We start from the raw sequence: 26,182 nt of genomic DNA on the forward strand, positions 1-26,182 counted from the left end.
AGGTCACAGGTTTCAGTAAAGTTTTAGTGGTCATTTGTCTAAACATTTAAAACAGGTAAAACTCTTCTGCCTTGCTCCCTGTTTCTGCCTCACTGTTTTTAATGTGATGCTGACAGGAGCCTGTTGCATATCAGAGGACCTGCTCCTCCAGGCCATCGTGGTTGGCTATCTCCCCTTGATTTGCCAGATCTGTTCTCTGCCTCAGGGACAATAACCAGGAACACTGGCCCCTGTGGACTTCCTGCCTCTGACTTGTGCTTGGTTCTGCCCTAGTATGCAGTGGCTGAAGGTTGGAGAGGGAGAGAGGAGGGGAAGCCTCATGTTTAATCCTTCTGCTCCCTCTGACAGAGGGGGCTGCCCATCACTCAGCTTCCCCCTTCATACAGCTTCTGCTCCTTTTCCCTATGGGTCCTGTTGCTCCCTGCATAACCTTTTAGGCCTGAGAGTGACAGCTTATCCCCTTTACCCTGGGAAACTGCACCATTTCCTATGGTCTCCCTGTATCCAGCATTAAATTCTCTCGAATATCCTACTTTCGAGCAAATCAACTGATTCTTTTTGCCATACTTATTAATAAACCAACTGAAATTATTACTGAAAATAACTACCTCCCCTGAGAATGGTGCATAGTATCTAAAAAGAGCTGACAGTCAATGCACACAAGGTACCTTGTGGTTAACTGGGAGAGTCCAGTCATTTCCTGGGGGCTGCTGCTTCATGAATAAGTATGAGTGAGTGCCCACAAGGGCCCAGTCCTGTACTAAACTAGATGATATCGAGGAGCTAAAATCCACTGGGGGAGCAGATTGTATGTCAAAACAGTGGCTAAGAAAGTGTCTAAAGGAGGAAGAATGGAAAGGAGGAGAAAAGGAACGAAGAAGTCAGAAAGGAAGTAAAGAAGGGAAATGCTAAGGATTTTGTTGTTATTGTTATAAAATACACCACTACCTACTTCTATATTGATTGGAGAAAATATGATATAAAGAATGCAAATAATAAAATAAAAGAATTAGAAAGCTGGAGTTCAGAAGGAAGAAAACATAAACATGTGAAAGTGAAGCCAAATCCTATGGTACTGTGTGGGGTGGAGTGGGCGGCACACAGGGGATGGAGGTGGGGCTGCCAGCCTTGGCAGGGAGGGACAGGCTGGGAAGGTCCACAGAGGAAGCAGCACAGAGACTGGCCTTGACAGATGATAGAACTTTGAAGCAGCTGGGATGGGGGGTGTTGGTGGAGAAGTGGGTGTTGGGGGTGTTGGGGGAGAAGAAGGTTTCCACAGCAGGGGGATGGAGTGAACATGAACCTGGCTTATGTGGAAAAATCACAGCCAACAGTCACTCTGGACACTGAGTTAGAGGTCAGAGACAGAGAGGGGAGTTTCTATGTCTCAGCCAGCCAAGAGACCACAGTGGCACCAAAAACCAAAGGCACCTGTCACCCCAACATCAACTCCTGGCTAGCTGCTCCTCCCTGTACCCCAATGTTTTCCTGTTGCCTGCCTGAAGAACCCAACTCAAAGCCAGACACATTTTTCTGTTTAGCTTCAGTTCTTGTGTCAACAAAGACCAAACATCCCCACTGTCTTGTGATCAGGAGCTGGGATTGTGTAATTCCCTTCTTTGGGGCAGCCTCAGGTGACAGGCGCTCTGTTGCTCACTCCACCCAGTGGCTGGCAAAGGCTGAGCTCCCAGCTTCCCCTCCCAGTCAGGTTCTGCCCCTACACACTTAGCCAAGAAATCTGGCTCAAACCACAAGAAGCCACTAATCATTTAAAGAATGCTCTCGAACGTTGCATCTATTGCCTGGGTTTTCCCTGGCTTTGTACATTTTGCCTTGGATGGGCTCCTAATTTGTATGTACCTCAAATAGTGGCTTTTCTTCTCTCTCCTTCTTTATCTACCACACAAGTGTATTCACTACCTACCTTTTTCCATTCTTTTAAATTATATCTTAATTTTATAGCTTTGCCTGAGTGGGGATGAATTAAGAACAGGTGACAAGTGCTCTGCCTTTTAACCAAAGAATCCGGGACCGTGAAGTTGGTACCTCAAGGTTCATTAAAATTGTTTCTCTCTAGGCAGAACCTGAACCCTCTGTAACTCAAGATTGTGTCTTTAAATTCTGATGCTCTTTAAGCAAGTGAAATGCTACTACATGCTCACTACCAGCTAAGCAATCAAATGGCACAAAATGAAAACCACTCCAATCTTCTAAACCATTGATATCTAACAATCACATTTCTACTCTTTTCTTGTGATAATAACATCTTTCCTCAAGCACCATCATCCTTTGGTTCTGTTTGAGCATGAACCTGGAAGGTTCCAAAGGATGATAATGATCTCTATCATGACCAAAACATGGCCATGTTTTCTACAGGTCATTTCTATAGTTTTATAAACCCTCTGAAGGAAGGATGGAGTGCTAACTAAGCTCTTAGTTGGGAATTCATTACCATGCTTGAAATAATGGCAGCTGAACACTAGAGTGCTATATGCTGATCATTTTACTAGAAGCTTTTAAATGATTTTCAGCCAGTCATTATAATGACTCAAAGAGATGAGTACTTTTTGTTCCAATGATTTTACAAATGTGGAAACAAGCTTAAAGAGATTAGTTTTATTTTGTTTGCTTTTATCCAAAGTTACATACCTAATACAGAGTGGAGCTAAAATTTCATTCAGATCTGTCCCTGGAGCCTGCTCTTAACCAATGTATTCCACTACCTCCAAACTACCTTGCAATCCTGGAACTGGTGCTGCAGAGACTTGGAACGGGGCTTGTAGAAACGTAGGAAATTCAGCCAAATCCAGCACCATGGTGGAATCTCTGCCTCAGTAACAGATTTGATGCTTTGGGGAGGAGCAGGCTGTAAGGGTCCATCCTCTGGTAAGAAGGGCTGGGGCAGGTAGGGGACAATGTACCACAGACAAGCCACTTACAACCAAGATCACCTAATGGGACAACTCTCCCCTATGGCATTCTCATCTCTAAGGCAAAAGCAGGGAAAATAATTTCTGTCAGGAAGACAGAAACCAGAGAGAAGGACAGAAACCAGAGAGAAGAACAGAAAAAGAATTAATACCCACTGCCCACCTACAGAATAAGTGTGCATCCCAGTTCATGAAAGCTGTGCATGCTCTTCTATACCCCCTTTCCATTAAGACACGCTTCTCTTCACTTTTTAGAGCCCCACATTCTCCTTTCAAATGATTCACAAACACCTACCCTTCCCTCGTCCAGCCAGGGAGAAAAATATGAATAGCTTCCTGCTCCAGGAGCCCTGGCTCCATCACTTACTACCTGTGGCTCTCAACTCACCTGAATGGGCCTGAGGTACTGCCCGCTGCTGGTCTGAAGGGCAAACTCCCTTTGACAGGTGATAGCACACTTCATGTGACCTGGGCCGCTAGAGGTACAGTTCACCATATCCACGTGATCAAGCAGTAATGGTGCACAGCTGCCCTGCTCCCCACAGGGCCGACGGACGCAGCTGGGGATGACAGAAACAGAAGCATCTTAGCACTAGTTCAGAAGCCATAGGCAGCAGCAATGACTCCACAGCCCACTCTGGGAAAGCCTCCTAGACCAGAGAGAAGAATTGTTTCTCAAAACTTACATTTCACACACCATTTTCTTCTGAATTACTTAGAATTAAGGGGCATTAGAAACAAACAAGGATAGTCAACAAGTAACAGTTAACTTTCTATGGCCCTTCCAGAAGAATCAAATGGAATGGGATAAAAAGGACAATGGATCTCAAGAGCTTTGGAAATGTGGTAAATGAATAGAAGAGGGTAGTACTCAAATTACTGACCAAACAGTACTTCTGATTCCCAAACTATCACAACAGACCCAGGGGAAAGCTTACAAGTGAATCCTGGAGACCCCTGGAGGTCAGGCATGGACCTTCCAGATGCCTGATCACAAGGAGGTCCAAGGGGGCCCTGTATGAAGGGCCTGGGTATTTGAGATGACAGAAAACACAATGTCTGTTTAATGATTGGTATGAAAATATTTTGATACAGGCTCAGTTACAGAAGTACACACCACGGAATATCAGCATAGGCTGATCGTACAGTGGCCCGTTAACAGGAAGAGGAAACACACTCACTGGATACCTATCATATATCTGACATTGTGTTAGGTACTTTCAGAGACATCCTCTCAGCAGAGATCTGCTTCCTGAGTTGCTAGGGCCAACCAATCAGGAATAGGAGGTTATATAAATTACCCAGGGCTCAAGAAGACCCAGCCTGGGCCTAGACCCAGACAGCTGCAAGGACACAATGGGGCAAGAAGAGTGTGGCCTGCCTGCCATGGAGAAACAATACAAGTGTTAGCCCTAGACCAAAGGGCTCAGATCCTGGCTCCATCATTTACTATCTGTGTGATTGAAGTGAGTTATTCCTTCCCTAGTGTTTCACTCCTTCTATATGGGACAATAATGATCCATATCTCATAAGGTCTTTTGTTTGTTTTGGTACCAGAGATTGAACCCATGTGCACTTAATTACTGAGCCACATCCCCTGCCCTTCTGTTTTCATTTTTGTTTGTTTGTTTATTTGTTTTTTGAGAGAGGGTTTCAGTAAGAGGCTTAGGGCCTCACTAAGTTGCTGAAGCTGGCCTCAAACTTTAGATCCTCGTGCCTCAGCCTCACCAGTCACTAGGATTATAAGTGTGCACCACCACACCCAACTTCTCACAGATTCTTATTGTTTCCAGGTTACTTCCCTCTACTGTTCTACTGCCAGTGGCCGGGGCCATACCCTCAGTGTTCTGTTTTGCTGTTGGCCATTGTACCTTTTAGTCCTCCCACTTCTATTTGTTGAGCTTTCTAGAAGGCCTTCCTTTTCAAAAAAGAAAAAGAAAGAAAGAAAGAAAAAAAAAAAAACCTCCAGATATCTTCATTTAAACTTCTTAGTGAAATTATGGCAATAACTACTTTGTAACATTTCTTTTAATCTATTTTGTATTATGTATATATTTTCTTGTTTATAAATTTGTTAATTAATTAATTAATTCAATCTCTTATCTACAAGACAATTAGTATCTGAGTGTCTCCTAAATACTAAGTCTCCCAAGTAGAGCTTGCTTCCTAGAGAGAAACACTCCCTCTTATCCACTTTTATGTTCACCTAGGCTTGGCTGCAGTAGACCCAGTAAGTTTGCTAAGTTAAATATGTTAGTATTACAGACAGCAAAGTAAGTCAATGCCTGTCAAGAAGTATTAAATTACATAGTAAGAGACGGGATCTGAAATACAAAATATTACCCAACAATGTGTCAACCATCTTGTCCCATTTAATCACTCGTTATTAAACATCTACTAGCACTTGCTCTTTGCAAGACACAGGTCTCTGTGCTGCTAGATTAATAAGAACCTTGCCCTTAAGGAACTCATGGCCCAGCAGGGAGCACATTTTTTTTTTTTTGCATGTGTTACCAGTGGTGCTAATTATTAGCCAAAATGACTGCTGTGAATCTCTTCACCATTAATGGGCTCTGATTGCCCTTGGATTGTGTTAGAGGTCAATGAGTTTATCAAAGAGCTGGGTAATGCAATAAGAAAGCAGGAAATAAAATGTCATTGAATATGCACACAATATCTTGGATAATTGAGAGCTGATTTTAAAAAAGCACTAGCCCCAAAAGGGTGGATTTGATATAACTTTGAAAAATTTGCTGTTTTTGATCTTATACTTTTGGGATTTAAATCACATGCCTGTGACCTTCTCATTTTTTAAATTCATGTGTGTTAGTATGAGCTGGAGGAAGTGGAGGTGGGTGATATGAAGGAAGCTGTTTTACTCCTTTATGCCTTAGTTACTCCCTGTGATGACATGGCATCCCTTACAGGACCTGATGAGTCAAGGGAGGAGACAAGAGTTAAGAATCAGCATGACTTCCCAGGTCCAATGCTGAGTATTGGGTATGCAGTACAGGAAATAAGTCTTTGTTTCTGAGTCTTCATTCTATGTCTGAAAAAGGCAGGTAAAACCTGACCATCTTTTACAGGATGAGAGTGCCTCATTAGTGGTGCTAAAGAACTCCAAGCTCCATAGATGCTACATGCCACTGCTGTCCAAAATACATATCTTCTTCAGCATATTGAGCAGAAGGTACTGGAAAACAGACTCATTAGCACTTTGGTTCATGTTGGCCAGCTGCCAAGAAATTATCATGGAAGAGGGCACCAAGTTGGTTTCAGTGACTGTATCTGACTGATCCACATCAGCACTGAGGACAAACATGCTGAGCCAAGACAGTGAACAAATACTTTGAGTGAGTCTCCTTCCATTCAGAGGGGTGACTGCATGGAGCACTGCTGCTGTGACCACCAGGGCAAGAAGCGCATCTAGCACTGACAGTGGGAGGAGGAGTCAGCAGGAGAGCACATGGGATGGAGAAGTGGCATGCAATGAGACCAAGGCCAGAAAAAGGAAAAAGAAGAAAAGGGACCAACCCAGACCTGTTTATGAAGTGAGAAATGGTTTTAGGGCAGCTGCTGCAAATTCTTTCACTAGCTTATATTTCCATTTGCTTCCTTTTTAAGGAATTTATTTTATGAGGACGGTGTTTGTCGGGTCGTTAGCTTCTGGTGGCATCTGGTACTAATTCTAGACTTCTCTCCCTTGCACCCCAACCCCAAAGCCCCTTTAGTGTTTCTTTTTCCACTACAAACATTGCCTTTCTGAGAGAGGTGGTTGTGTTCTCCATTATTCTGTTAGTTCTCCTTTCTCCTAATGCCACGTAAGTCCTGATGTCATAAAGACAATGTGAATAGTAAAAGTAATTCATCTTAAAACTTCTCAAAGCTTTCTTTCTATGGTTTTTGGACAAACTTAATGAAAGTGGCAGGAGCGGCTCTCACGATGCCCCAGAGAGGCATTTCTCTTGGTTTGACAGACTAGGAAACTGGAAGCAGTTTGGAGACTGGCTGGAGGCCACACAGAGTCAAGGGAAAGTCCTCAGCCAGGATCTCAGAGCCCCTCTCTCAGGACCAGCCTAGGCCTTGAGGCGATCTCCCTGGGGCTGAGATGCATCAGTTCTAGGGCAGGAGCAGGCAGCTCTGCCTCCCAGGAGCTCCTCAGCAGGACAGGCAGGGCAAAAATATAGACTGCTTATCTGTCCATCTTTGTTTGTTGCAGTTTCCTTATACAAATCAAAGTAGCAATCTTTGTCCAGCTGCAAGAACCCCTGTTAAGAGCATTTCCACCCTTAGTGACACTCATTTTTTCAAGATCTTTCCACAGGCCTCATTGCAATGAGTTCTCAGGTAGGGATATGATGAACCCAATCAGATGTGATTCACGGGCACTTCCAAAATTTTAGCAAGGGCAAAGTTTTAAGCAAAAGGATTAAATTTTTCATGATGGAATTTTAAGTCAGGAGGCCCTTAAAAATGACATTACATAGATGGCCACCTGCCTATAATTCTAGCTTTGGTCCTGTCCCACCACTTCTCTCAGAAGCCTCTGTGCTCTTTCTTCTGGTCCTTCCTTACTCCCAAAGCCGTTGCATTGAAGGCTTTTTGTTTGGTTTGGTTTTTTTGTTTTGTTTTTGAGGGAGGAATCCCTGCTCAAAATATAATTTAACCCCAGATTAACCTCATTTCTGGAACTCATCCAGGGCCCCTAGGTCAATCCTAGCAACAATGGTATGCAGTTTTCCGTCGGTAGTTGGATACATACAGGACACTGTAGTCTGGGATCCCCAGTGGGCATGGCTCTGTCGAAGAGTGGCCCTCATGTTCTGTGAAGCAGGCTTTCTTTTTTTTCAATGTATTTATTTTTTATTTTTTTTTTACATTCTCTTTTTTTTATTGGTTGTTCAAAACATTATAAAGCTCTTGACATATCATATTTCATACATTAGATTCAAGTTGGTTATGAACTCCCAATTTTACCCCAAATACAGATTGCAGAATCACATCGGTTACACATCCACATTTTTACATAATGCCCTATTAGTAACTGTTGTATTCTGCTACCTTTCCTATCCTCTACCATCCCCCCTCCCTCCCCTCCCATCTTCTCTCTCTACCCCATCCACTGTAATTCATATCTCTCCTTGTTTATTTTCCCATTCCCCTCACAACCTCTTATATGTAATTTTGTATAACAATGAGGGTCTCCCTCCATTATCATGCAATTTCCCTTTTCTCTCCCTTTCCATCCCACCTCATGTATCTGTTTAATGTTAATCTTTTCTTCCTGCTCTTCCTCCCTGCTCTGTTCTTAGTTGCTCTCATTATATCAAAGAAGACATTTGGTATTTGTTTTTTAGGGATTGGCTAGCTTCACTAAGCATAATCTGCTCTAGTGCCATCCATTTCCCTGCAAATTCTATGATTTTGTCATTTTTTAGTGCTGCGTAATACTCCATGGTGTATAAATGCCACATTTTTTTTTATCCATTCATCTATTGAAGGGCATCTGGGTTGGTTCCACAGTCTAGCAATTGTGAATTATGCTGCTATGAACATCGATGTAGCAGTGTCCCTGTAGTACGCTCTTTTAAGGTCTTCAGGGAAAAGTCCAAGAAGGGCAATAGCTGGGTCAAATGGTGGTTCCATTCCCAGCTTTCCCAGGAATCTCCATACTGCTTTCCAGATTGGCCGCACCAGTTTGCAGTCCCACCAGCAATGTACAAGAGTACCCTTTTCCCCACATCCTCGCCAGCACTTGTTGTTGTTTGACTTCATAATGGCTGCCAATCTTACTGGAGTGAGATGGTATCTTAGGGTGGTTTTGATTTGCATTTCTCTGACTGCTAGAGATGGTGAGCATTTTTTCATGTACTTGTTGATTGATTGTATGTCCTCCTCTGAGAAGTGTCTGTTCAGGTCTTTGGCCCATTTGTTGATTGGGTTATTTGTTTCCTTATTGTTTAATTTTTTGAGTTCTTTGTATACTCTGGATATTAGGGCTCTATCTGAAGTGTGAGGAGTAAAAATTTGTTCCCATGATGTAGGCTCCCTATTTACCTCTTTTATTGTTTCTCTTGCTGAGAGAAAACTTTTCAGTTTAAGTAAGTCCCATTTGTTTATTTTTGTTATCAACTTTTGTGCTATGGGTGTCCTATTAAGGAATTTGGAGCCCGACCCTACAATATGTAGATCGGAGCCAACTTTTTCTTCTATCAGACGCAGAGTCTCTGATTTGATATCTAGCTCCTTGATCCACTTTGAGTTAACTTTTGTGCATGGCGAGAGGAGGGGATTCAGTTTCATTTTGTTGCATATGGATTTCCAGTTTTCCCAGCACCATTTGTTGAAGATGCTATCCTCCCTCCATTGCATGCTTTTAGCTCCTTTATCAAATATAAGATAGTTGTAGCTTTGTGGATTAGTCTCTGTGTCCTCTATTCTGTACCATTGGTCCACCTTCCTGTTTTGGTACCAGTACCATGCTGTTTTTGTTACTATTGCTCTGTAATATAGTTTTAAGTCTGGTATCGCTATACCGCCTGATTCGCACTTCCTGCTTAGAATTGCTTTTGCTATTCTGGGTCTTTTATTTTTCCATATGAATTTCATGATTGCTTTATCCATTTCTACAAGAAATGCCGTTGGGATTTTGATTGGCATAAGCAGGCTTTCTTAACCAGAGCTGTATAGCAGACTCACTGAAACAGCTTTTAAAAAATGTATATGTCCAGGCCTTATCCTGTGGGAATACCGACTCTGTAATCCCATGGTGTGATCTAGTCTCTGTGATATTTTTAAGCTTCAAAGTTTTTGATGTTTACCAAAAGTGAAACCCAGCCCCATGAAGATCCGGATATATGTAACCTGAAAGATATGTCAATAAATTCTGTAGGCCAAGACTATAAAATAGCATAGCTGACTCCAGAAGGAGAAAGGGCCCCCGCTTCATCCTTGTGTTTTAATGCAGTAAATATGAATTATCACATAGAAGCCACAGGGTAGATCAAAAGCATAAAACATTTGCCCTGACCTGAAGAGACTTTAAATACAGCTAAAGAGAGAAAATAATTAAATCATGTGCTACTGATTATGAACTCATGACTCCTTCAGAGAAAGTTTTATCATTGCTTTTGACTGGATCTCAGTGAACGAGCAGAATTTAGAAAGGCAAGAAATGCCCTGGAAAGTTACTTTCAAGGCTTTACCGACAGGACACAGGGAAAGGCAGCAACCTCAAAGCATGCTTGGAAACCTCCCCCTACTATGGGGAACTGAACAGAATAGCATGTGTGGATCTCTTAAAATCTTACTAACGGAACAGAGCATTCTATATTGAAAGAAATCAATCTATATCTGAAGACAGACTTAAAGGCAGGTCCTAAAAGCCTTCCCATATCTTTCATTGGTTACCAGGAGATGGGTAAGGGGACACCAGAAAAAAGACATCATTCTTTGCTGATGAAGTGGTCAGAACCACTAACAAACTTGACATGTGAACTTCCCCAGAGTACACCAATCCAGATGTCTCTTTTAAATTTTGCAGTTCTTGAGGCCACTTCAGGGATGTTGGCATAGCTTCTAGCCCAGGTCCACCTTGGGGAATCCCAGTAGCTCCCAACAAATGAAGGAAGTCCTGGCTGTTCTGCCTGTAGCTGCCCTGCAGTTTTGGTCCATGGTCCCTCTGAGGGTCTGGGCCACCGTGGAAGGACTTCAAGAGTCTGTGACAATATTCCACTGATGATCAGAATCAGCACTAAAACCTTTGTTTCTCGGAGCTAAGAGTTGGGGAAGTTTATGGAATAAAGACTCCACTTCCTATTGTGACCGTTGCGGGTGGCAAGACATTTAACAGCCATCTTATAGCAAACTTGCTAAAACTGAAACAGATCTTAAAGATAATTCAACCTGAATTCCTCATTTTGGACATGAGAGAAGTGGGTCCAGAAGAAATGTGGGAATATTCCAGAATTTTCTACAGCGCTAAGGCTGTAATATAATAACAAACAAGCATTTAATTCATCTTTGACCCAATCTCAAAATAAGATGACATCAGTTCATGAATTTTTCTAAAGTCAATATCTCATCCTCCCTGAGGCATCCAGAAAAGCCTGCCCATAAACGTTTTTTTCTTTTCCTAGAATCTAGATCAGTTTAGGAGAAACTGTCTGGCATTCATGCCACAGTTTCAAGAAATAGCCTGGTGTGGTGGAGAAAGCAATAGACGGAGGCCATGTGACCCAAGTTCTGATCTCAGCTTGCCCCTCCTGACCTTATGACCTTGGACAAGTCTCCACCATTCTGACTCTCTCTTTACAAATTTAAAAAAATGACGGGGTCGAACCATGTTCTAACAAAGATCCCTTGCAATTTTAACATGGTGTTTAATTTCATAGATGAGGTGATGGTGGATTGGGGGTGGGAGTACAGAAAATCCATGAATAGACAGGATGTGGTGGAGAACCCAAGAAACAGTTTCTCATAAGCCTTCTTACTCAGTATAAATCATTTGCTTAATGTCCCAATTTTTCAGTTGTTTAGTTAAACAAAATATTGAATGCCTCTATCCAAGAAGTGCCACCATTGACTAACTCACAATCCCAGTGGTTTCTCTAAACCAGCTTTTTAAGGTTAAACAGTAAAAGAGGATCATATTTTTCCTCTATTCTCCAATTCTGTTTTATTGATTCTTATTGAAATAAGAGGGTGTGGGCTAAGAAAGAAAGCATGCTCTGGATTTGGCAGCAGCTGGGAGTGGGATATACAGAATACACAGTGGACAGCAAGTCACAGAGTCCTCATGAACCTCCCACTACCAACTGCAAAACCAAGAGTAACAACAATAGCATCCATCCTTGGAGAGCAAAATAAAGGATCCATTCTGGCTCTCCCTTCCACTTCTCTCCTCTGGCTTCATCTTTGCTGTGAGGGGTAGGAATCAATTAACTGCTAGGTACATTCCTAACAGCTTTCTTGGGTAAAACCAAAGCTGGTACCTTGAGGAATTTTACAGAAGGAACATGCCAGCTGGGAAGCAAAAATTGATTCAAGCTCTTCTCCCCTAAGGATTTGCATCTGAGGGAAACAGAGGAATCTCAGAAGTAATTCTGATTCTTCCCTCATATAACAGAGAAATGACAAATTACTGCACCCAGCAGGCTTTGCCTTCAATTCCTCTATGCTGAGAAAGTGGAGGATGACCATGCCCCTTCCATTAAGTCTCAGCACAGATTTCACTCTTCAGGATAGTCCCCTCCAATGACCTCTGTGTAAGCTCAGGACTGGACTCTAGTGGCCCCAGTACGGGTAATTCACTTTGCTCATTTCTAATTCTGGGCATGGTTTTTACCATGTCTGGCTGTAACACTAGAAGTTCCATCCAAATGCCCCTGTCCTAAGGAGAAACAGATTTACATCAAACAGCCAAAAGCACTCCCTGTCAAATGCCCTGCTTCACCAAGCTGTAGAACCCATGTTTTTCATGTAGATTATAAAATATGTGGGATACCAAAGAAAAAGTCAAAATAATTCAATTGCTGACTAACATGTAGAAATTGTGCTTCCTAGAACTTGGCCAGGGAAGCAGAATTACCCATTTGAAACAGCAAAAAGAGATATATCCATATCATATACACCAGGATCTACAAAGACAGGAGCTATCTCAGAAGCAGCATCTCCTAAAGGGGAATGAATGGTCACTAAAGTCCTCCAAATGATTCCCTTCCTACCTACCATTCATACCCAGATACCAGTTAAACTATTTATTTGGGAGTGACACTTCCCAGCCTGACCTGTGACTGGGGAATTGTAAAAATTGTGAATAACAACACTGAAAAAGTTTAGTGGGCATGAGCTTCCCACAGTATCAGTCCTAGAACAGGACCTGCTGGGAAGGAGATCAGGCAGCTTGGCTTCTCTATACACTGTGGATCAGTAGAGGGCTTGAAGGTTTGATTGAGTCCCAAATTCACACAGAGAAATAGGACATAAAACACGTGCCAGGCCCCTTTGGAGCTCTCATTCTCTACTTCCACCCTTACCTTCCTTTCCTTAAAGTTTCTGGACTCCCCAGCAGAAACTTCATGCTGCTCCCATAATCCCTTAATCCCCAAATTTGCCAGTCCTTGGTTGACTTCAGATTTGTAATATTATTGCCTCTGTTTCTTGTACTCTCAAGCCTTGTGATATTAGTAACTCACTTGCTTATGAAAAAATAAAGGCTCAAAGAAAGGAAGAAACTAAAGCCATGTTTGAGCCTAGAAAATGCAGTGAAAGTGAGAGGCAGGGGTCTGGAGAGTGGGCTGGCTGCCTCCCCAATTGCCAGACCTCCTCTGCTGCCCTGGCTCTGGCTGTACACAAACCAGACATGGCCTCAGAGTGGGTCCAGCCAAAGTTTATGGTCAAATCCATTGATGGTGTCTGTCTGCCTGGCAGGCTGGCAAAATGACAGGACCCTGGAAATTTGGTTTGTTTTTATTTTCTGTACTATTTCCACCAGCTGCCATGAATACAGACTATACTGACAGGGCCAACCCAGGGCAAAATTGAGAAGTAGGTGACATATTTAATTAATCCCTCATTTTAGCACCACGTTTTCTTTTTTTTTTTAAATTTTTTATTGTTGGTTGTTCAAAACATTACATAGTTCTTGACATATCATATTTCACACTTTGATTCAAGTGGGTTATGAACTCCCATTTTTACCCCATATACAGATTGCAGAATCATATCAGTTACACATCCATTGATTTACATGTTGCCATACTAGTGTTTGTTGTATTAGCACCACGTTTTCTATTGCTCCTCTTCTCCCAGAACTTCCAGGGGCCTGAACTAGGTCACATTCCAGCAGGTCCCTGGCCTACCTTTTGAGTTATCAATGTCTCCATAAGAAAACACATCTGGTACAAATAGTTGATAAAGACAGAAAACACATTTACTTTTGAGTATTTACTATTCTAAAGAGACCTCTGGAGACTTTGAAGACCTCACGAAAATAATTTCTTATGGTGGAATTTTAGAGATGAGGAGTCACTGACTCAAAGACCTTGCTTTGAAATCCATCTACCCTTTTGAGTTGGACCCTGGCCATAGGTCTCCCTAAGAGTTTTACCTGTTCCTAGCTTTTGATTGAAAGCTATCATCCAATGTGTTCTCAGAGTGTATCCCACACAGAATAATCTCAGATATGGTCATGATTTAGTAAAGTCTATTCTAGAATTGTCTTAGCCACATTCCATTAAGCCCCCAAATGAGACCATGCCATGGCCATTTAAATGTCCCTCTACAGCCCCATGAGGAAAGACTCAAATGGCTCACTGTGCATCCACTGCAGACCTGTTGGCCACCGGGCCATTTGTTATTGGCCAGGGGAATAAGAATTCTCTCTAGCGGGGTCTCCCCTTTCCCTATTATTTTAAAGGCAAATCATTCTGGGAAAAGAAAGTTAGGCAAGAAAGTTAGAACAACTGAGCAGCTATAATTCTTTCCTTGCTCAAAAAAAAAAAAAAAACTGGGCAGAAACAAAAACAGATTCAATGCTAATTTGCTAAACTGCTTTGGGGAAGAAGATAATCAAATGAGTAGAAATGTAATACACATTTCATTGCTACAGTGACTTTCCCAGCAGCAAGAACATTTCCCACTACCCTGGAACATTAAAAGGGAACCCCCCCACTGCTAAAAAATAAAAGATGGGGAGCCAAAGAATAAGCCACAACTTAACTTGCAGGCCCAAAGCAAAAGAAAGGATGGAGCCCTTCACTTCATGAGGCTGTCAAAGGGAGGAAATCTGAAGACATAAGGCTGAACAGATGAAGGAGAGGTCTGGGAAGGTACTGGGATCTGGTCCAGAGGAGGAAGGGAAAGAATTGTCATTTCAAATCTGATCCCAAATAATCAAAACACTATAGGAATTGGTAAAGCATCAGCAATGAGGGCTCCAGTGAATCCTGAAGCATGAAGGTGGAGGGGCAGATAATAGAGATGGAATGATCCTATTACCAGGATGGGGCTTGAGACCTGATTCCAGCAGGATGGAGCACCAAGGCACTGAGCACACTCCAGCTCCCCACCCCTGGGTGGGGTTCCCAGGGACTATATCCAGGCCCCAGCTCTACTGAGAACTTCAAGCATAATCAGAAAGAAATATTTTCACACCTGAGCCCTTACAGCTACTAAAAAGAAAGCACACTACTTCCTCCCAGAAATTTTCTGTGCATTATTAAAGTCATGGAAGTAGAGGACAATGGGAAAACTGTTTTTCTTTCTACCTCATCCCTCTACTCCCAGCCCAAATCCCACGTCTGTAGGGAATTTTCCATGAACAGTGGAGTGTAACACATGAATCATCTGTATATGACCTATATAGCCTAAACCAGCAGACCCAACAGCTTTCGAAGGTGAAACTCATCTTTTGAGTCACAAGCATGGAGGTGCCATTGAAAGGCTATCTGAAGAAGCCAGGTGACTGGGGTAAGTCCACTGAAGAAGCACCTGCCAGATACCTAACTTCACAAATTGTGAATATAAAATTGAGTTATTTCATGGGAGCTGACTGTTGATTTTTCTCCCTGGATTATTTATTTTTCCAGATCTGAGGCTACAAAAAGACTACAAAGGTGGCTAAAGTAGTATACACACACATAAATTAACAGATCTCTCTCTACCTGTGGTCCTGAGGCATTCAAACCAAACATAATATTTTTATTTATTATTCCTTTATTTAAAAAATTACTTGATTCTCTTCTTTATGCAACTGTGGCAGGTATATTAATTATGTAGCTGTATGAGCATTTTTACAATAAATATACAAGACATATAATTGCAATTGGAGTTACATATATAACTCCATTTGCTGTCCAAAATATCAACCTAAGAATAAACGTTATTAATGTAAAAGGTAAATTCTCAATTTAAGGATCATTGCTTGAGTATAGAACCATATAAGAGTACAACAAGCTGTTCATTGTTTTTCCTTTATTCAAATGTTATGTGTTCATAAATAATTTCTATAGAAAAATACAGATTTATGCTGAAAATAAAGAAAAGGAGAGAATAAAAAAGAAGATATTTGGGGATGATATTCCTATTTACAAAAATTTTTTTGCTTAAAAAATTACACACTTTATTACAAAACTAAACATACTTTCAGCCATATGATCCGTAAATTTCACTTCTTGGTATTTATCCAAAGGAGTTAAAAACTTATATCCATGCAAAAACCTGCACATGGATGCTTATAGCAGCTTTATTCCTAATTGTCAAAACTTATAAGAAACCAAGAAGTCCTCCAGTAGATAAATGGAAAAATAAAATATTGTGTGCACTCAGACAATGAAATATTATTCAGCAATAGAATGAAATGAGCTATCAAACTACAGGAAGACGTGCAGGAACCTTAAGTGCATATTGCTAAGAAGCCAATCTGCAAAGGCCACATGCTCTGTGAATCCAACATCACAACATTCTGGAAAAGGCAAAATATGGAAACAGTAAAAAGATGGGCAGTTGCCAAGGAATTGGGGTGGCAGTGAGGGTAGTGGTCAAGGTGAATAGGCAGAGCACAGAGGATTTTCAGGGAAGTGAAATGCTCTGTATGATTTTACGATAGCATACATATACCACTATACATGTGTCCATGCCCATATAATGTACAACACCAAGTGTCAACTCTAACGTAAACCATTGACTTAGGGTGACTTAGGTGTCCATGCAGGTCCATCAGTTGTAACAAGTTTGGATGGGAGATGTTGGCAATGGGGGAGTTCTTTCAGAAGCAATAACAACAACTCTGTGAACTTGGAAGTAGACTTCCCCAGTCAAGCCTGCAGATAAGAATTTAATTCTGGCTGACACCTTATTGTGACCTCACAGAGGACCCAGTCAAGCCTTGCCAAGACCTCTGGACTCAGAAACAGTGAGATTATAAATGTGTTGGTTTAAGCTGGTAACTGTGGTAACAGTGCTACTCAGCAATAGAAAGCTGACACACCCATAAACCAGGTATTCAAACTTGGGGTTTCCTCTTTCTGGGTTGCTTGCACTTATTATCTCAAAGCAGACTATTTTTTTTTCTCTTCCTTAAAAAAAAAAAAAGATTCTTTTTGTCTGGGTTAAGACCACATAGGAGCTGGGTAAAACCTCTTTTCCTAATGACCCCAAGCCCTTGGATTCTGCCTATGAAATTATCCTGGTATGGGTTATACATTTCCTAAACTTGCCTCAAAGTCCAAAGTATCTTTCCAATTCCATCCCTCGTAACCCCCTCCACTGAATCCTTCCACCTTACCAGCTTCACACACTGCCTTTATCTGCCTTTCACCATTTCCTCAAAATAACATCTGTTACTTCAATGTATCCAAAATACAGGTGCTCTTAATTATTCTAGGGCCAGTTAAACTCTTGTTACACCAATCCTGATATAGTTGAGGCAGCAGTAGGATTTCTTGGATGGTAGTAGATATGAATATATTTCTAAGAGTTTGCCATTGTTTGAGAGGAAGCTTTCCCTTCTAGGAACAAATGAAGAGGATTCTAGCTTTGGTTTTGCTAATCTCAACTAAGGCAAATTTGTGCACTGTAAGTTTCAGTTTCCTCAAAGGGAAATGATTCCTGTCATATTGTGGCAATTAAAAGTTTTTTAGATGATGAGTCTATCTCTTTCTATACACAGTGGCAAACACACACACCATATAGAATAATTAGGTTTTTTTGGTGGTGAGCACTGGGGAATGGACTCAGGGACACTCAACCACTGAGCTACATACATCTCTAGCCCTATTTTGTATTTTATTTAGAGACAGGGTTTCACGGAGTTGTTTAGTGCCTTGCTGTTGCTGAGGCTGGCTTTGAACTTGCCATCCTCCTGCCTCAGTCTCCTGAGCCACTGGGATTGCAGGTGTGCACCACCACACCTGGAGAATAATTAGTTTCATGGTTTAATTTACATTAAACTTCTCAGAAAGTTACTTGAAATTAAAGAAGGCTTTCTTTGACTTGAAGTAAAATATAGCAATGTTTATGAAACATGAGAACCCATCTATCTATCCATATTAGACCTAAATTGTTACGAATATCAATTCTCAATTATCCACCATGATAAAAAGAATCAAAATATGAGTATATAGGTCGGGGTAGGCAAGAGATAGAAGAAAGAACTCATGTTTCCACATGGATATTCATTTTAAAAGATTAATATCCTATTCAATTTTGGGCCTTAATAAGCTATAGTTGAAGGCAAACCTCAGTACTTGCTATACTTTTATGAGTATCCATTACTTGTTTTCCATCTCAATCAAAATGTGTACTTATACTAAGTAAGCCAATATATTTATACTTTGTCTTGGACTTACAATAAGTTCAAAACATTAAAAGAAGAAAATACGCATTTCTAATTAGCTCAATCTATTTAGAAGTTATATTTTTAAATAATCTTAATATTAAGCCCAGGAACTTAAAGGAAATCCTGTCTTGAACAAAAGGCAGATGAAAGAGGATTTCCTTCTTGGCTATTTGACAAGACTGTCTGCCAGTTATCAACTTCTTGCTGCTCAGTTCCAAATCCACACCTCACTGCCCTACTCTGTAACACTAGAGACAGACCATGCTAACGTTTCTATTGACAGCCAGCATGGAGTTTACTTGGGAGCCAGCACTGGAGAGACATTGTTGATGCAAGAGTTCCTCTCTTCATACCTGTGAGGCTTTCCACCCCTCCCTTCCACAGCACCCAACCTGCAGTCCTGTAGGGGAGTAGCCAGTGGTGTTTACCACCTAATAAGGCACAGTATACCCTGCACATTCTACAAGTTCCACCAGCAGCCACTGTCTCCCTAACGAGTCTCAGTGGACCCCTGTGGGTACCTTCTCATCAAGTTTTATCAGTGCTCCATGTGCCTCCCAGAAAGTTTTAGCTACATCCTAATGGCAGTTTTCTTGCTTAGCAAGTTCCAATAGTTTCCCACAATGCAGCTTTGTAATGAGCTTTCAGCTGCAGCCCACTGGGTGGTTTCCTGACTGCCAGCTCCATCCTGCAGAAACCCAGCAGACTTCTCTACATCCACTGTGCCACATACCCTCTCCAACAAGAACTAAATTCCATCTTGGAATGGAGAGCCTCTTCCATGTTTGTTCTTTCCTTTGATACTCTTCTAATCTTCTAAAGTTAAGATTGTTTCCTTTTCCAACTATTCCTCTATTCTTTAAAGTTTTCTTTACCCCTTAGGAGTTAATCCCCTGTTGCTAGTTATTAACTATATTAAACCTTTCCTATTCTAATTATTGTGTCCTGAAATGGTGGCAGGAGACATTCACAGAGATGGGATTTGGGGATCAGTTTGGCTGTGGCTTTAGGCTTAAGTACAGTACTGAGTTCCTTGTTGATGGGTCATGGGATGCTAATAATCTATGGCACACAGTGACATCACAATAGATCCAGCCATGATCTTTGGTTGATTTTGAAGAAAAGTCAACCAAAACAAATGCCTTGGAAGCCTAAGTGGCCGTGGAGCTCAGCTGTAGGTGTCATGTGCACCACTGGCTGAACACGTCACCACAGCAAAAGAGAAGCAGCACACACACACAAAAAGAAGAAGCCAGGAAGAGAGCCACTTCCTCTCATACTCAAAGCATGCTTAAGAAATATGGCCCTGGTTGGCAAAGGATAAACACTAGCAAAACTCAGCTCTGGTATTGTAAGGCGGGTGATAGGGGTAGATTTGGAGCTGAGAGTCAATAGATTGATGAATAACTGGCACCCCTTCTAAAAGGAGGATGACTAAAAAATAAATAAAGAGGGGGAAAGCATGGAAACTGCCATTGGTGCTGCTCCCTCTTGATGCTAGAATGTTCTACAACTCCAGGTGTGTTGTTTTCAGTTAACCTCAGAATAATACAATAACTTCTGTTTCCTACTCAAAGATCAGCAAAATTGAAAAATATGAAACTCTTATCAATACCCAAAACCAAACTTGAGAGCTAGACTCTATAAGAATGTCTTCTTCATTGCAAAATTTATTAGAGTAAAACTCAGAAACATCATTGGACACTAAAGCATACATTTGTTTTCTGAAGGGGAGAAACCAAGAATGGATTCCTCTAAAGGAAAGAAGGCGTACCTTTGCTTCTTTCTCCTACACTCTCCTCCTTACTAAGAGAGGTAAACAAGTCATTCTTTCTTCATTCCCTGGCGGCTGTAAAGAACAGAACACCGAGAACTGCTTTTTATTGTCTGAGATCTGTTCTCTATCCATTATTCTCATCACCCTCCCTTTACTCGTTTCAAAACTTCAGGTCACAAAGGATAACGGTCTTGGTGAGGCAGGGAGAGGGAGAGTGGGGGTGTGCAGCCACTGACAAAAGCCATTGCATCCTGGGAGATAAACATCCCAAAGGCAACAGTGTTATAGAGCCCTAAAGGACGCTTAGGGCTCATGAGATAAATTTTCAGAATAAAGTTGTGGATTAGTTTTACACACTGCTACTATCTCTCTAAACAGTGCAGTGAAGCAATGTGCCCCGGGCTCATTGGCAGTGAAGATAAAGAAAGGTTGAAAATAAAAGAAAGGCAAATATTCATCAAACAAATACAAACAGAGGGAAAGCAGAGATGGACATTTTCATTCCAGACACAGTAGAATTCAAAGCCAAAAGCATTTAAGGAGGCAAAAGGTTTGGCAAGAAGTAGGATCCTAATAAAGACCAACCATCGCAAAAAGTTTTACACCTAACTGTGTTACATCAAATTAGAAAAAACAAAAGCTGTTTGAAATGCAAGGAAAATTTGAAAGAAGCATGATGTTTGCACTTAGAGAAATCTGGGTAAACAGAAGGGAAAGTGTAAATGTTGTAAGGAGAAGAGTAATCACAGACATTTCAGCCACTGTCGTCAGCCAGGACCTGGAAAGGGCTTTACCTCCAGCAACCCAGCACTGGGGACCCTGTGAACATGCCATAAGACAGGTCAGAGGAGTAACCATCAGTTTTTCCAAAGTATTCATGTGACTGGAAGAACAAAATCCCATTGTAGGAGACGCCTCATATCCATCAGCAATTTCCTATTGGTCAGTTCTTCTAGATTTGACCTTGTAAATTTCTAAAGTAGAAAATGAAGTCCTGATTATCTGCAAACCAATCCACTCCTGTAAGTAAATTAACACACTAGTGGCCTGGATTCTTTATCAGAAGCGCTCCAAATCCCAATACACTAACAAAAAAGATGGTTTCCACTTCTCAAAGAACTCATCCGAGATATTTAAAAGTCTGTCTGGTGCTAACACTACGCAGATTGTGCAGGATCTTTCCCCAAAGTGGGCACGGCTGGAAATGGTAGGTGAGTAAGAATGATTTGAGTTCTTCTTGAGCATAAGAGCCAAAATCAGAAACACCAAGTTTGAAATCCCACGAAATTCATGGGATTCGTGGTCAGTGGAGTAGACCATAAACTGGACAACTATCCCAACAAAGTGGGTAACAAGACCAAGACACATCAGAACCAAAGGGGTTCTCCCTTCCTTCCCTCCTCCCCTTTCTCCTTTCGTCCTTTCCCCTTCATTCCTTCCAAATCTCCACATGATCTAATCTACTTCTAAGGCCTTAATTCTTAATCGTATCCATCCCAGATTCTCTCTCACCCAGGAGCACAGAGAGCAGTTGTTGGTGGATTTTCTGACACGGATGCCTGGTAGAGACGACAGATTCAAAATGATCCAACCCTAATGCCTTGGTCTGCTTCTCCTTGGACTTGGCTGCAACTCAGACTGCCCATCTAAATAAATGATCCCACTGTTCACCTAAAAATCAAAACAGCCAAAGGGGCAAGGAAATGAAGAAGGAATGACTTATTTCCCTCTCTTCTTTCCGTATCTCTCTATTCCTTTCTTGACTTTTCTTTTTTTCAGAACACAAGTATATGCTTTGGTTCCAACAATGTTTCTTAATTTAATACATTTTTGCAATTAGGAGGAAACCCTCACAGATATTCTCATGGCCAGGTTGGATTTTGGTTTAGCTAAGAATTTTTCTGTAGTGTTAGTATCTAAATGGGAAGGGAGAAATTACTTTGTCCAAGGCAAAGATATGACCGTCACTGAAGAGCCAGACCTATGTTTATTGGCATGCCATTGAGATTCTGTGGGTCAGTCAGGTTGGTTAAAGATGCAATGTTAAAGTAGGGACAGAGCAACAGTCACTAATAATTAAATACAAAGTAAACAACACATCTTCTATACCCAGGCATCTGCCCTACCCATGGAATTACTAATGAAATTCAGGTCATGGGGTAAAAAAGAGGTAGCCATGTGCAAATTTTGAGAGTTTCATATTATGGCATACCTACATTTAAAACTAATTGATACAAAGCTACAAAAAGACTTCTGTTTTTCAAAAGTACATAAGGAGTCAAACTTTAAATGACAAAATATATGAGATTTATTAGGTTTCTTGTGTATAAAAATTCACTATATTGCACTCATCTGCTGGCTGAGAGGGAAAAGCCAATTTGCATGGCTCCTGTCTGTCATATGTGGTTTGGAAATACTTACGCATTCCAGATACTCTCAGTGTAAACTGGAGAATCATATTCTATTTCCACTGGTTTGCATGCATGCATATAAAACTTATTTTCCCACAGTGCCACATGAAAATAAGTGAAGAACTAACAGCAATGATCACAATTAATCAATGTCTCTGTTGACATTTCACAGCTGTGATGCTGAGGGGGATTCTTGTCCTTCATGTCTACAGCTGTGTCTTCTACTTTGCTTGCTCCATTCTGTTCCACAGAGCATTTAAAATCAGCAACTATCATGGAACACACAGTTTCTGGTACCTACTATGTGCCAGGCCCTCTTCTAATCACCGAGAGATACTAAACAGAACTCCCACGATAGGGAGCTCATAGGCTAACGGGAAAGAACAAGAAGTAAATAATAGCGACCACCCAATGTGACAGCCACTTTTGTAGAGCTGGGGTTATATATTATGTCCTATGGAAACAGGGAGTTGCCAAAACTTCCCAGAAGGTGAACCTGAGGAGCTGCAGTGAAGGAGGACTGGAAGGCATTCCAGAAAGTGGGAACATTGTGTGCGAAGCTCATCAAGAACACATACTTCAGGGACCCGAAAGACATTCTGCATGGCTCAAGGCCAGAGGTAAAGCCAGTAGAGAAAGTAATTTGAAATCACATGAGAAAGAGGCAATAACTCTAATAAGCAATGCTATTTTAATAGTCGACATTTTTGTGTGAATGTTTAAAGGTGTTTTCTCACTAAGAAAACTCACAAGTTGCAGATGAACCAGATGATGTTACAATGCCCAGTATCCAGGCTCTGTCCCGTACTGTTTCTCTCCCAGTACTTAGAACAATACTTGGCACATAGTAAGTGTTCAACTAACACAAACTACTAATACTGCACATGATAGATAGCCTCTAAGGTGGTCCTCAGTGATTTGTGCATTGTGAAAACCCTTTCCCTTGAGTATGGGATAGACTCATTGACTCATTTGTAATGAATAGAATATGCCAGAAGTAATGAGCTGTCAATTCCAATCTCATGTTATAAAAAGACTGTGGCTTCCCTTCTGGGCAGTCTATCATGCATTCACCCTCTGGGGCTTACTTTTTCTCTTGGATCATTTGCTTTCAAGTCTCAGACACTGGACAGCTTATGGAGAGGCCCACATGACAAGGAACTGAGCCACAGCTGAGTGATAATGCCAACTGCCAACACCTATGTGAGGGACCATGGGTGGGGATCTTCTGAGGCCTACCAAGAGCTCCACACGAGAGCTTAGGAGTGAATTCTCCAGTGCCCCTCCAGGGAGCAGCAAGACTTGGCCAGCAGCTTGACTGCAGCGTCATCAGAGACCCCAAGCGAGGGGCACCCACATGAGCTGCATCTAGATTCCTCACCGCCAGAAACTGGGAGATAACATGTGTATGCTAGACCACTAAATTTTGATAGAACTTGCCTCCGAGCAATACATAATCAAGATACTCTTGTGCTGCCTATTCCCCATTCTTCTCACAACAGGGTTCTTCTGAGGGGATGAACCCTGCTACCTTCAGTTCCCTTCCGATCACTGATGGGATGAGTCAACCCCAATCGCAGTGTAGACTGTTGTATGTATACTCCCTACCCCTGATCTTGGGCAGGCCAGTGCTGTGAAGTAGTCTCCTACAAGCTACTACTAGAATTCAGTGACTCTTGTATGTGTAGAGGGTGACGATCACAGATGTCCACAGACAGACACATGAATATATTCTTTTTTCCCCCCATAGGTAATACTAAATAATTGTGTGACATGCTTCAGCTAGTAGTTGTTAAACTTGCTGTCTACACTGTCCAGGTGGGAGCAAGTGGAACAATATACATTGCTTAGGGAACATTGAGTTTTTGGCAAAGAATTTTTGGCAGTTTATAACAATGTTGATTTGAAGTTAGTGGTTTTATATGTAAAAAAAGATGTTAAGACCTTGTAAAGATGTTAAATATTTATACAAAAATTAAGCTCAGCTAAGAAAAGAACAGAAAAATTTAAAACCCATATGTACCTTCTACAAATTATTCTAAAAAGTTCCTGGGGACTTTTTAGTAGTTTCTAAATCCTAAATTTTAGGATATTAATATCAAGCAGCCACTGTGTACACAACACTGTGCACCTAAATGGTAGCAGTACTTCATAGCCACAGGAAAAAGGGGACAAAGGAAGAAAGGGGACTTGGTACCTCTGTCCCTGATTCTGCCCCTCATGCTCTGCCATGCAGTTATCAGGAACTGAAGGACTGATGTGGGAGGATGTCCTTAGAGCCACTGCGGAGATGCCCACCAGTGGGGATGAGAAGTTCAGCAGCATGGACGTGGTATGGTGGGAGAGTACATTTGTGTGATGGCTCACATTGACAACCAGTGGGTTATGCTGGCACAACAGTTCATAGGTTCCTGAAGAGAAATAAGGAGATGAGAAATAATCCCTCCAGCCATTCAGCCAGCACCATCTTTCCACACCTATGTCTGTTCCAACTTCTCCATAGCTGTGTGAGGCAGGCGCGCTCCTGAACAACCTTGGAGATAGACATCAAGCCAACTCCTGGGTCAATGGATCATTCTCTAGTGGCTCTAAATGGACTATTCTCAGACTCACCAAGAAAGTGGTTGCTTCCACTGACATCAGTCAGGTAGAGGGTCACTGTTGGCCGCTGATGCTCCCCAGGGGCCAGGCCATCAGACGTCAAGAAAATGAAAATTGCCGCGGCAACTCCTGGTCTATTGAAACAGACCTGGGCATAAGCACATATATGGACGAGTCATTATTTCTGTGGCAATCAAGGCATGTGCTGTGTCATCTCTTTTCTTCTCAGATGGTTCACCATTTATAAAGTAAGAGATTTCTTCTCCTTTACAAATGGGAAAAATATAGAGTAGGCACAGAAGAGCATCCAAGGTCACACCCAAAGTCAAGAAGAGATGGAAAGAAGATAATTTTCAGCTACCAAGCATCCTATCTACCTTTTTCTGGAACTGTTTACCATAACTGTTTCTTTTTTACTTAGACCCATCATTCTTTAAATTTCCCAAAAAGATCACTCAAAGACAAGCTTGCTGGAGATAATAAACTCCACGGAGCCCTAAATTTCTCCTTTTCAGGAAAGTGAGAGAAGTAGACCAGGAGATCACTGAGCCAATATCCAAGTTAGCAAGCCAACTGGCTCTGAACTACCGTGTGTGCTGCATGGCCACACCTTGCTATCCTTCCCCATCTCCCTCTCTATCCCTGCCTCCCACCACCAATGTTTCTCAGAACCTGTAAGTCACCATGTGAACTATGACACAGAAGGAGGTTGCTGCAGGCGATTGGTTCTGAGATTAAAGCCTGACAAACTCCTTATTTTTATGCAATTGTCCTGGTGTCCCATGCTCATCCACCCTGTCCCTGCCTGGAAAATAAACCCACGCTGAGACATAGAACTACTCTGTTATAATTTATAAGGACTATTCCTAGATGGTTAGGTCGATTAATACTATAACAGACTTTCAAAGTAAACTATGAAAATTTTGTCTCTGAGAATCTTTTAATAGAAAGGTAAACATCTTAGAGGTTCGAGGATGGAATAGAGCCTTTCCACAGGCCTCTCCTAGGAGTTCAATGCTTACTTTCCCCAAGGGACTTTCTTGATGCAACAATTCTACTTTTGTTTTGTTTTCTATATCTGTGTGTTTCCCCTGATTTCTGTAGAGAATAGTGCCATTTTTCC

At 41.6% G+C, this 26,182-nt stretch overlaps 1 protein-coding gene across 1 annotated transcript in view; it reads right to left on the reverse strand.

The window, feature by feature from the left end:
• Pappa2 (pappalysin 2) overlaps window positions 1–26,182 on the reverse strand; it is a 251,429-nt gene that overhangs the window by 70,799 nt on the left and 154,448 nt on the right. The window contains exons 13-15 of the mRNA XM_046430234.2: window positions 25,072–25,207; window positions 24,656–24,869; window positions 3,319–3,490 (exon numbers count right to left, since the gene is read on the reverse strand). Coding sequence (XP_046286190.1) covers window positions 3,319–3,490; window positions 24,656–24,869; window positions 25,072–25,207 — 522 coding nt within the window. The remainder of the gene's footprint in view (window positions 1–3,318; window positions 3,491–24,655; window positions 24,870–25,071; window positions 25,208–26,182) is intronic.

The sequence above is a fragment of the Marmota monax genome, unplaced genomic scaffold, assembly GCF_021218885.2.
Source record: "Marmota monax isolate L192 unplaced genomic scaffold, Marmota_monax_Labrador192_F-V1.1 WCK01_AAM20220418_F8-fsc00055, whole genome shotgun sequence".
In the NCBI taxonomy this organism is placed as follows: Eukaryota; Metazoa; Chordata; class Mammalia; order Rodentia; family Sciuridae; genus Marmota; species Marmota monax.